This window comes from Patiria miniata, unplaced genomic scaffold (assembly GCF_015706575.1).
Source record: "Patiria miniata isolate m_02_andy unplaced genomic scaffold, ASM1570657v1 HiC_scaffold_28, whole genome shotgun sequence".
NCBI classification, from domain to species: domain Eukaryota; kingdom Metazoa; phylum Echinodermata; class Asteroidea; order Valvatida; family Asterinidae; genus Patiria; species Patiria miniata.
Genome location: NW_024037067.1, coordinates 1,397,704 through 1,410,228, shown reverse-complemented (window position 1 = coordinate 1,410,228; position 12,525 = coordinate 1,397,704). Strand labels below are relative to the sequence as shown.

At 41.5% G+C, this 12,525-nt stretch overlaps 1 protein-coding gene across 1 annotated transcript in view; it reads right to left on the bottom strand.

Annotated features, from left to right (window-relative positions):
- LOC119734738 (forkhead box protein K2-like) overlaps window positions 1-2,145 on the bottom strand; it is a 37,256-nt gene extending 35,111 nt beyond the window's left edge. Inside the window, exon 1 of the mRNA XM_038208280.1 lies at window positions 1,716-2,145. Within this exon, the coding sequence (XP_038064208.1) occupies window positions 1,716-2,134 (419 nt within the window). The 5' untranslated portion in view covers window positions 2,135-2,145. The remainder of the gene's footprint in view (window positions 1-1,715) is intronic.
- Between the last annotated feature and the right edge of the window lie 10,380 nt (window positions 2,146-12,525).

The window sequence follows — 12,525 nt, the reverse complement described above, 5'->3', positions numbered from 1 at the left end:
GTAGTTACACAGTTTTTGAGCTTACTACCTACAGCAATGGGTGGCTTTCCCCTTCTATTCCTTGGGTAAATAGCCACTTGTCGCTTTTCTGTTGACATTTTTCAACAACGATTGGTATGTTTTGTACACAAAAATCGGGAGCCAAGGAGGATGTTCGGTATCTATAGCCGAATGTTTGCGGTGTTTGGTATAGCGACATTCCACTGTACATGTACATTTCCTGTGAACCAGATTTAAATTGAAATAAAGTAAGTAAAAATTTATAAGCCAAATCATGAACTTGTTGGCATCTCCCGGAAGACTCTGTAACTTTACACTTATGAACTTTCAGTGTGCAAAATTGAAAGGGAGAAATGGGCATACTGGTACATATGTACACATGCATGCAAATTGTTCATGCACAACAAAAAATGATATTGTCAAATTCAATTTCAATTTCAAAAACGAGAATATGTCAGTGTACTGACATTTTTTATGCAAGTAATTTCGCCTGAAATCATGAATGTGCGTTCATGACAGCATTTGCTTACCAACAGGTTGAAGGTCAAGGAAAAATAAAAACAAATTAATTTCAGTTCATACTTCAAATGAGTATAAATCATAATGCGAAGCAAATCACATGTCAAAAAAAAACATTCAAGGTAATTTGTTGGAGTTATAGTATTCGACTGCAGCTAATGCATTGTCTATGGCCTACTCAACAGTACAGGAATTTGACAAATCTGTTGTTTGCCCTGCTAAATACGCAATGCACAATTTGCAAGGATTCAACATATAGGCTTGGGGAAAAATGTGGAAAAAATGTTGCAACTTGACGCCACTTTTTACTTCATATATCATCTCAATGAAGGTCATTCATTACAAAACTGATGATAAGACATGAATCTGGGACTGAGAAATATTTCCAAATTTGTTAGGAAATACTTTTCTTGACTCTCCATAGACTTTGTTCACATTCACGGAAGTGGCTTCAGGTTGCAACATTTTTTTCCAAAATGTTGCACCCTGACGCCACTTTCTTTCATCACATATTTATATCTCAATGGGTGAGTCATTGCAAAAATGTTGAAAAGACATAAATCTGGGACCGAGAAACATTTCAAATTTGGTAAGAAAATGCTTTAAAAATGCACTGGACTCTCCATAGACTGTGCACACTACCAAATAAGTGATGTCTGGATACTACATTCTTTCCAAGGCTTGAAGGGAGAAAATGTTGCAACCTGACGCCACTTCCGCAATTGTGAACAAAGTCTATGGAGAGTCAAGAAAATGTTCATTATTTCAAGGAAAAAGTATTTCGTAACAAAATTGAAAATATTTCTCAGTCCTAGATTCAGGTCTTATCATCATTTTTGCAATGACTGACCTTCATTGAGATGATATATGAAGAAAAAAGTGGCGTCATCAGGTTGCAAGACTGGATCAAATAAATATGGATGAGCTGGTCAAAAAAGCTCATTACAAAATTTAATCACCTCCGCCACACTGACAGATACGTTATAACCACCATCTGGTGGTGCTTGCATAGTATCCAGCAAAAGCAGAAGAAGCAGAAACTTTTTCCCCAAAGCCAAAAAGGATTTTGCAACAAGTAGCTTAACCGCGCGTGCGCAGTGGCCAGCCAGCTGATGGATCCACACGCAGTCAGTCTCTGGAAAACAAGTTGTTTAGTTATTTAGTAAACTACTCAATAAAAAAATCGTCTATCTTACGTTTTAGGGAGTTGGAGGGGCTGTGCACCTCTTCGTTGGAACACCCCATCAACGAAAACACCGTTTTTCCCGTTGCAATTCAGGAAGAAGTTCCCGTTTTCGTAGACGATCTCGAGGTGTTTACGCGAGATAAAACTGGAGTGTCCCATGTTTACATCTACCTCGCCTTGCTTGCTGTTGCGGCCGATCGTGATGCGAGTTTTTCGGACCAAAAACTCAAAGTCCCGGCCCTCCAGGCGGGCGATGACGCTGCCTTTGTCACCATCGTCGATCCACGGGACCCTGCTAGGGCTGGCAGGGGCAGATTTGAGCGCTAGAAGAGCCCAAGCATCGTTATCCGAGGCCTGACGGAACGTGGCCATCCCGCAGTCAATTTCGCAGTGGTGACAAAATGGCCGACACGTATGAAAACATCGCATCACCTCCTCCCTCGAATGGACTTCCCCGCTCCCATAATGCATAGCGAATTGCATATCAAAAGCTACACAACGTGAAGACCATGTGGTGGCATCGCGGACTGTGGTAAAGTGTTTTGCCGTTTTCGTTTTTGTTTATCAACAAACTTGGGAAGTTCACGGACTGTGCACGCAACGTCAACATTAGTCTCCTATCGGGACTTTTCCACAGTTGTTACATGTACACATACACGTACATGTAGGTGACGTGCGGATAGCTACGGTTGTTTGTAAATAAACACCACGACTGGAGTTGTTTTGACCAACTGAGAGGAATTATTGTGTTAAGCCCATAGACCTCAACCTCGTCCCCAGTGCTTACTTTATTTCCAACCGCGTTTCCAATAGTAAACCCTGGATAGGAAACTTTCTTCCTGTATCCTGATTGGATACCGCAATTGGCTAGTAATGGATTTGTATCGTGTACTTGGTGCTATATATTCACAACGTGCAGTACGCGATCATTCGTCCACGCCTTCTCGAAAATACTAATTTCCTTTCCAATTTGCTCATATTAATATGAAATATGATACTGCATGTTGTCTCGATAAGATCGTAACAGTTTGATTTCAAAAATCGTGTTTTCGTAACTCACACCGTGCTCGCGCTGCTACGAATTGACTCTGTTTTTACCCCAGACACCGCATACAAAAACAAACGCTAATGTGTACCGCATATCCAGGCACCAGACTGTTCCTCATTTGCATACGTGTGCAAAAATCTTGCACATGCAAATGATCCAATACCAGGGTGAGAGAGCAGGTAGTGGTGGGCGCGTACTGCTCGACACCCTGGAGACGAGGTTGCATAGACCTGTATCCTATTAAGGTGAAATTGATAAGGAAGGGGCGGGGTCGTGAAGAGGGGAATGGGGTTAGAGAGATGGAAACTAGTTACCATGATGATCACAAATTTCTGGTAGGCTTGAACCACAGGGCTTGAACTATATAATACCGTGCTATAAAAACTCTTACATTGTGCTTCTAAACTATTGATATAAATAAAAGAAGAGTACATAACTTCATTTTTCCCTCCCCCCCCAAAAAAAAACTTCCTCCGTCTTCTAAAAATTAATTAGTTCAGATATATACAATCAACATTTACATCAATGCCCTTGTATTTTGCGTACGTTTCCTCCATCTGTGACGTCAAGCTATGTATGGCGTTAGTCGTACTTCCAGTCGCATTTTGTTCTGACTGAGCCCAGCCTGTGCATCGTTTTTTTTAGCTGCGGCTGAGCAGCTCAACAAATAGACCATTATCATGTTGCGGCCATTTGGATTTTTCCCATTCAAATCAACGTAACCAAAGCGAGGCTGGAAGGAGAAAATAGTCTGGCTCCTTTTTGCACAAAAATTATTATCATTCAAAACTGTTAGTGGCAGCATGATAAAGGTCTGATGGTCGTGTCTCTCCGTTATGTTCGTTGGTTAGTTGGTTAGTAACAAACGTCACCAACAACCTTGCATGGCTATCAATCGCCTCGTCCCTCAGGCCTTTAATGGGTCTCCCTTGACCGCCTACCAATTTATATAATTATGCAGTCCTGAAAAATTGGGTCACTAGGGTAAAAAAAAACATGATGTTTGCACTAAAAACACTACTCCTTCCAGGAATTACATGGCACATCACGTCACACATACATGAACACAAATGCATTGGCATGTAGCTTCCGAGATCAGTTCAAGCTTGTTCTGCATGTATCGAATGGAGACAAAACTGGTTTATATTCAACTAACTAGCCTTTAATGTCATTTCCACGAGGCGACCACAACTTTGCCCTTTATCCTAATTTGCGAAAAGAATGACATAAAGAAAGAAAATACACTTTGCATGGATACACCTGGGCCATGTTGTCGCCGCTCTTTTCATGCGTTCCGAATTTTATTATGGACGGTGAGAAGAATATGAGGGGGAAAAAGTTACTACAAAAAGTAGAGGGGGTGGGGCGGGGTCGGAATTACCTCACTCGACGCTATGGGCGCACCTGCTCCCCTTCTTCAGATCTGTTTACTTTCTTTCTATTATAATAGCTCGCCCAGCATATGGGGCCCCCGTGCTCCCCCCCCCCCCCCCCCCACCCGAACTAACCAACACCAACTTTTTTGGTGCCTTTTAGGGTCACAAAACACATTTTTCGATGTTAATAGTAAAAACAAACCCGATGCTCTGGAGATAGCCAAGATTGCGGCCAATTAATATGGCCGCCAAAATGGAAAAAAACTGGGGGGGGGAGGCAAATATCAGCCTAATAATGTGCTAAAAGCATCAATAAAATTGTTAGTTATATGTTTTTTACCCTCGCAAATTCATTTCTGGTATCCTTTTCTTGCTATCATGCCTCAAATTCAAGATGGCGGCCAGGATCGCCGCCAATATGACCGCCATATTGGTAAAAAAAAATGGAAAAAGTCATATATCGGCCTAATAATATGATAAAATCATAAATGAAATTGTTAGTTATATTTTATTGAGCCTTACAAATTCCCTTTTCTGCTATCATGCGTAAAAATTCAAGATTGCGGCTATGATGGCGGCCAATATGGTAAAATAAAATAGGGAAAAAAGGCATAAATCGGCCAAATAATGTGCTAAAAGCATCAATAAAATGGTTAGTTATATGTTTTTTACCCTCGCAAATTCATTTCTGGTATCCTTGTTATATTATATGCCTCAAATTCAGGATGGCGGCCAGGATGGCCGCCAATATGGCCGCCAAAAGTGGTCAAATGTGAGAAAAATGATCATCAGCCAAAAAAATTGATAAATGCATATATACATTTGACTTTGATAATGACAAAGCATTAATCGCTTATAGATCATCTCCATTGATATCAACATCTTTGTTGTCCGACATTGCCTCTCAGTCTGTGACTTCAGCCAAAATGTCTTCAAGACAGGATGGCAAAACGGGTCCTTCTGACCCCACTGGCTCAATGAAGTCTCCACACATCGGCCATATAGGTAGAATTTCCTGGATGGGTACATCTGACTTCTTCCGCTGCGCTGCCCTGTAATTGGCACGCTTGATGTGGGGTACCAGTGACTAGCTGCTTGCGTGGTGGAAGCCTGGACAGATCAACCTTAGATGAGCTCCTGATGGCCCCGCCATCACCAACAATCTTGCTATAAGCATGAGGGCCCTTACTGTGTTAACTTCCTTGACCCTGTGGAATCAACAGAGGAAGCATACAAATTCCTGTAGCTCACCTACCACCTTCGCATCTACTTCCCAGCTCCACTAGCCGGAGACTGTGTTAAACATAGCAATATCCCTGAAGACATGGGGCCAACCGCTGCTGCATTAACTGCTATACTGGCGAGGACTGCAACTGTGCCTTCGATGGAAAGGGTAAGAAAACCCCTATGAAGAAGCTTGAGAAGAAGCCACAGTATCAAGAGTGTTTTGCCAAATTGGGCGAAAGCTGGGAAGAAGCCTGGTTGGTGAGGGCGGGGCCATCAGGGGCTCATCTTAAGTTGATATGTCCAGGCTTCCGACATGCAAGCAGCTAGTCAGTGGTACCCCACATCAAGCGTGCCAAGTACAGGGCAGCGTTGTGGAAGAGGTCAGATGTAGTAGTACCCATCCGGGAAATTCTACCTGTTAGAGATATGGCTGAACCCGATGTGTGGATACACTGTAAACAGAACCCGTAAAAACACTGTCAATTTCCCGTACTTTTTACGGTTTATTACCGTTATTGCTCGTATCGTCACAAGAAAGAACGTGCTACGTGCATTTCCCGTAAAACTTGGTGCCCTGACGCATGCTGGGATTCACAATGCTTTGTATTCGTAACTTTTCAAAACCCCTCCCCTTTCAAACCCTCACAACCGCCTAGTTTTTAAAGCTGTGATTCGTGTGCACTCACGCAACGTTCGCTACGTGCTGATCATTGGGACGTCACAGCCGTAATGCTTTGATATTGCGGAATTTGGAGAGACAAACAGCTAATCCTGCGGTGTTGACCAGCAATAGGTTGACCCCTTTCTGTGGGATCGGTAAAAAGTTGTAAATGAAAATTACAACTTACAGATGCAAGTTATGTTACAACTTAAAGATAATTTCACATTAAGTGATTTGAAAACCACTATGCGTGTAAAAGACAAGCTGCAAGACGTATGCATACCCCACTCCCAGCTGCTGCAACTGGAACCTACCCCCCTCCCTATACCCCTACACTCAGCTCTGACGCCACCCACTTTGTATTCCATTACTTTACGGCAAATTGCCGTCAAATTTACGGGAAATTCGCGTTAAAATTACGGTCACCGTCATTTTTGGAAACCGTAACTGACCGTAATTTTACGGTCTTTTGTTGGCAACCCGTTTGACAGTGCTTTTACCGTAAAATTACGGGCAAATTTTTTTACAGTGTACTTCATTGAGCCAGTGTGGTCAGAAGGACCCGTCTTGCCATCCTGTCTTGAATACATCTTGGCTGAGGTCACATAAGAGGAAACGTCAGATAACAACGATGTTGATATCAATGGAGAATAATCAGATGATCTGTAAATGAATCGGACCGTTCTGGTCTTTACGACTATGACAGCGATTAATATATGTCATTATCAAAGCCGAAGACAATGAGTCTATGAGTTATACTTTTGCTTTTAGTTGCGATACATGTACCTCCAGATGTATTACAGAATGGGTATTATTTTGTCTTTATACCAAGTGTATGTGTGTGTTAAAGCAGTGGACAATCACTATTATATGAAATATATATATATATATATATTACGTTAGTCTTTATGTGAGATACCTACAGAGTTACCTACACTTAGTGAGTGTTCATAGTTATTTAATATAATTTTGATTGAAAATATTTTTGATCACCGGTATATATATATTTTTATTTTTATTTACTATACGGTCACTTAGACCACCATCTTGAATTTGGAACACGTTTACAAGTAAGACAAATCCAGAGGCAATGAAGTCTCAAATACATAATCTCAACGTTCACATACATTACTTACATGTTGGCCAATATATGACTTTTCTCACATTTGACCATTTTTGGCAGCCATATTGGCAGCCGTCCTGAACTTGGTTCATGGTAGCAAAACAAAAGAATGCTTGAAATGAATTTGTAAGGGTTAAAAGCATATGTAATAATTAAATGTATGCATTTATGATATTATTTGGCTGATATATATATCATTATATATATCAAGTTTGTGAGGGTCTAAAACATAACTAACCATTTATTGCAAATTTGAAATTACAAATTAAACAAGGACTCCAACAACGTCATTTTTGGAACGAAATTGAAATATCTTTCTACCGGGAATTTGAACGATTTGAACGATAATACATTCAGGTAAGCAATCAGAACCAACGTTTACAGTGAAGTACTGTATTCATACCGCACATTAATATAAACAAAATGTAAAGGGAAGGGGTACTATTATGACCGCAACGATCATAACCATGATGGGTCACTTTCGAATTACACCTATACGTGGCTACGGTCGGCTGTTACACGCAATGTCTATGGGAAGTGTACCCAGCCACTTCCTTAGGCGCAATTAATTGCAATCCGCATCCGCAGGATGCGGCCTCAGAAAGCCGGAAGGGGGGGGGTCATCTGACACTAGGTGGCGCTGTTCATGGTCGCATTGTGCCGATGGCGACTTGATTTTGCCACGGCCAAGGATAATAATTACATCGGCAACAATATACAATTGGTCAATCTGCCTGTGATTAGTTTGGCACTGCGCACCCGTGGTGAAATTTGTACACAAAACTATTAATTTGCAAAAGTATGTAATTGCATTATTTTGCAAAACTATTACGTTAGATCATGGAGCTATGGCTCCATGGTTAGATCGCAAAGCTATTGCGTTCTTACAAAACTATCATTTCGCAATAAATAAAATCTATTTTTAAAGGGAATAGGCCTATATAACATTTGCAAACATCGAAAAATAAAACTACCAAGTTTTTACGAAATACCTTACTATGATGTTGGTAAATGACAGTCTAAAGCATCCTGTAAAATTATGGCACCTGGTGTGAAGTTATTTTCCAGAAAATTGTATTTTTGTATACATTTCCAACGGTGGTCGGCCGACCACCGTCGGAAAAACCTAACTATTTTTCAACTGCTGCCCCAAATTTACCTTTTCTTCCGTCCAAATTGTGTTTGCTATTGGTTGCATGTTCATGAACAAAGCAGATTTTGACGGTATCAGATCAGACATGAATACATGTACATGTAATAAAAACTTGTTTCTCAAGTAATCCTAGAAGTAGGTCAGTTGAGGAAAACTGGAATAAGTTGAAAGACGATCTTCACAAATCTAAGGAGTCCAACATTCCATCTAAGCTGTCAGCAACCCGTGACAACTTACCATGGATTAACACCAAAATAAAGCGTCTTATCATAGCCAAGAATCGCATTCACAAAAAAGCCAAACAAACAGGGAAATCTACTCATTGAGAAAAATTTAGAATTGCAAGAAAGGTTGTGAAACAGGAACTGCGAAATGAAAATCATCGTTTTGTCCGTGATGCTGTTGAGAATCTGAAAGAGAATCCTCGCGGTCTGTGGAAGTATATGAGAAGCAGACTCACGGAGAACCAGGGTGTTCCAACACTCCGTACACAAGATATCCAGCATGTAACCGACAAGGACAAGGCTCAAGCTCTTGCTGATCAATTTAAATCTGTTTTTAATGAGGAGGATTTAGAAACAAAATCCCGTTTACTCACACAAATTTACCGACCGTTGATGACATAAAAGTCACCACTGAAGGGGTATTGAAATTGCTTAAGGACTTGAACATAAACAAAGCCAGTGGACCTGACGAAATCTGTCCCAGAATTCTAAAGGAGACTGCTGAAGAAATCGCACCAATCCTGAGAGATATCTTCCAACAGTCTTTGGATTGTGGCGATCTACCGGAGGACTGGTTGAAAGCAAACATCACCGCTCTGTTTAAAAAAGGAGATAAAGCTCTTCCATCCAACTACAGACCGGTTTCATTGACTGCAATTTGCTCAAAGCTAATTGAGCATATTGTTTATTCTCACATCAGTCGTCACGTTGAGAAATTTAACATACTCACCCCTAGACAACATGGTTTTAGAAAACTCCACTCTTGTGTTACTCAACTCGTCTTGGCCTCGAACGATTGAGCTAAAGCTATCGATGCCGGCCACCAGGTGGATATTTCGATATTTGACTTCTCAAAGACGTTCGATACCGTTCCGCATGAGCGTTTGAAAGCCAAATTACACATGCACGGTATCAGGGGTAAATTACTGAAGTGGATCATTAACTTTCTTACTCAGCGAAAACAGAGGGAAGTCATCAATGGAGTGAGCTCCGAATGGGACAACGTAGGTTCCGGTGCCCCACAGGGAACAGTACTGGGCCCCTTGCTGTTTTTGCTGTATGTTAACGACATCGTCGACAACCTTCACTCCGAAATACGTGTCTTTGCAGATGACTGCATATTGTACAACATAGTTGAAAATTCTTCTGACTGTGAGAAACTTCACGAAGATATCAACAGAATGAAGGACTGGGGAATTTATGGCAAATGCAATTTAATTCTAAGAAATGCTACGTCATGCATGTGGGGAATAAAAGAAAACAGCTTAGGTACAACTACACGCTTGATGGCTAACCTCTTGAAAAAGTCGACAATCCACCAATACCTGGGGGTATTTTTATCCAACAAATTCAAGTGGGACTTTCAATACAACCACATGACCAAGAAAGCAAATCAAATCCTTGGAATGTTAAGACGTAATCTGAAGGGATGCTCAAAGCACATCAAAAGTACTGCTTACTTGGCACTTGTACGACCTCACCTAGAGTATGCCTCAACTGTCTGCGATCCTTATGAGTCGAAGTACATCAACCAGCTTGAAATGGTACAACGAAGGGCTGCAAGGTTTGTGCATAACAACTATGACCGGCACGCTAGCGTTTCCAAAATGATCAACAACTTAAACTGGGACACTCTGGATAACAGGCGTGAGGCAGCTAGACTCATACTTATGAAGCTAATTCAACTGGGGGACTCAGCTATACCAAAATCATTAACACCTCCTGCACCAAGAAGATCTCGCCGTTTAACCATTAGTAACAATCAAGCCCTGGCACGTATTGTAGAACCGATGCATACAAATACTCATTCCTTCCTAGGACATGCAGGGATTGGAACAGCCTGCCAGACAACATCGTCTCAACAAATAGTATTATTAACTTCAGAAACCAGATCTAAAATCATATTCGCATTAAGGTACCCCAACTACATGTTAGCACTAGATAGACCACTCATCCCTCTCCCGTGGCTCTACATGGACAAAAGATTGTCCGTCGCCACGTATTCATCAAGATCAAGATCAAGATCAAGAACGGGTTCAGGCCAGCTAGACTGGTTCCCTTACCTTACAATTTTCTGGCATCTATAAATTGATCAATTTTATCTTTAGTGGAGTCAGTGAACCAGACTACTTGAACATTTGTGTTTTTCTTGTTTTTCCAACATTTTCGCACACAAAATTTCAAACATGTCAGTGTAACAATATTTGATCTATTGCTAACCCCTCAAATAGTTAATTTCTGAAAATTACAGCAAATGCCAATGATGTACATTCCCTTTAAACCCGGCACATGCGGCCTCAGAAATTTTGTTGGTGTTGGTAGGCCGAAATAAAAACCAGGAAAGATTTCCATATAAGAAGTTCACTAATTTTCCTCTGTATTAACTAACAAGCCCCCAGATAGCAATTTCATGTCATCAAAGTCAATTTGAGCAGTGAGAAAATACAAGCATTTTCTTAGAAAACACTTAGAATTGTTCAGTCCACTCTCATAGGGTTTGTACACAGGGTGTTGAGTGAACTCCTTATATGGAAATCTTTCCAAAAACCATTTTACAACCGGAAACATCCGAGCTATTGCGAAAACAAGGCGAGTGTCAACAAAATGTATTGTCAAGTTTGGACATTTTCGGAAACAGGCACTGCCCAACCTCGTCCCAGTGCTTACTTTATTTCCAACCGCGTTTCCAATAGTAAACCCTGGATAGGAAACTTTCTTCCTGTATCCTGATTGGATACCGCAATTGGCTAGTAATGGATTTTTATCGTGTACTTGGTGCTATTATTCACAACGTGCAGTACGTGTTTTCGCGATCATTCGTCCACGCCTTCTGAAAAATACTAATTTCCTTTCCAATTTGCTCATATTAATATGAAATAATTATGATACTGCATGTTGTCTCGATAAGATCGTAACAGTTTGATTTCAAAATTCGTGTTTTCGTAACTCACGCCGTGCTCGCGCTGCTACGAATTGACTCTGTTTTTACCCCAGACACCGCATACAAAAAACAAACGCTAATGTGTAACGCATATCCAGGCACCAGACTGTTCCTCATTTGCAGGGGCGGCGGAACCGGGGGGGGGGGGGGGGGGGGGGCTGGCGTTTGCCCACCCCCCCCCCCCCAGATTTTCCCAAGTGCCCTTTTGCGGCCATAAATGTGCCCCTCGAGCATTAAAGTGCCCCCTCGAGATAAAACAAAAATGCCCTTAAAGTATCTTACTATTTCTTAGAAGTAACCATTTCCCAATTATGGTAGAGACATTTTTGATATAAACGAGGAATATGAAAACCAAGTCCCAAAACCCATACAAGGTGCCCTGAAAATGGGCACATAATGTATGTTTAGCATATAATCATTGGTTTTGAAGAGCGCCCCCTCTATTGGAGATCAATGGCCATGATCCTACCCGTACCGTACCGTTTGTGGTCAAAGTGACGTTGGAGCGCCCTCAACCAAACTACTTTTTAAAGATAGCAAACAGAGGGCGCCCTATAACCACACCGTTAATTTTTAACTACACTCGCTCAGCTGGCACGAGACACGTGCCTCCCCAAGGTGCGATGCGCTTCACTGATCGCACTGTTTACACATATTGCTTTCGGCCGTGCAAAAGAAGCTACTTGAAATGAAAACCTGTGCGTGACGTGCAGGGTTGCTATTGAGGGTTGCGGCCCAGGTGTGCACGCACGCTGTCAAATCTCATCTGAAAAGTACGAAGGAAAGTTTTTGACGCCGGTACACAAGACGATCAACTGTGTCTGTGGACATCAGCTCAGGACAAGTGCTGCGTTTTCGTTTGAGTTGATACGTCAAGCAAACTCTTCTTTTGCGAAGTCCCAACAAGCAACAGCTGATCAACGATCATGTCTCAGAACTACTTTCCCCACCAGAGAAACGTGAGTCACAACTTTCTTGCAGTTAGAAATTGTTCTACGAGAAGGCCGATCGAGGCGCAACTGCATCCAATACGAAATTGCAAGTGCCGGTTTGGGAACATGATTGTT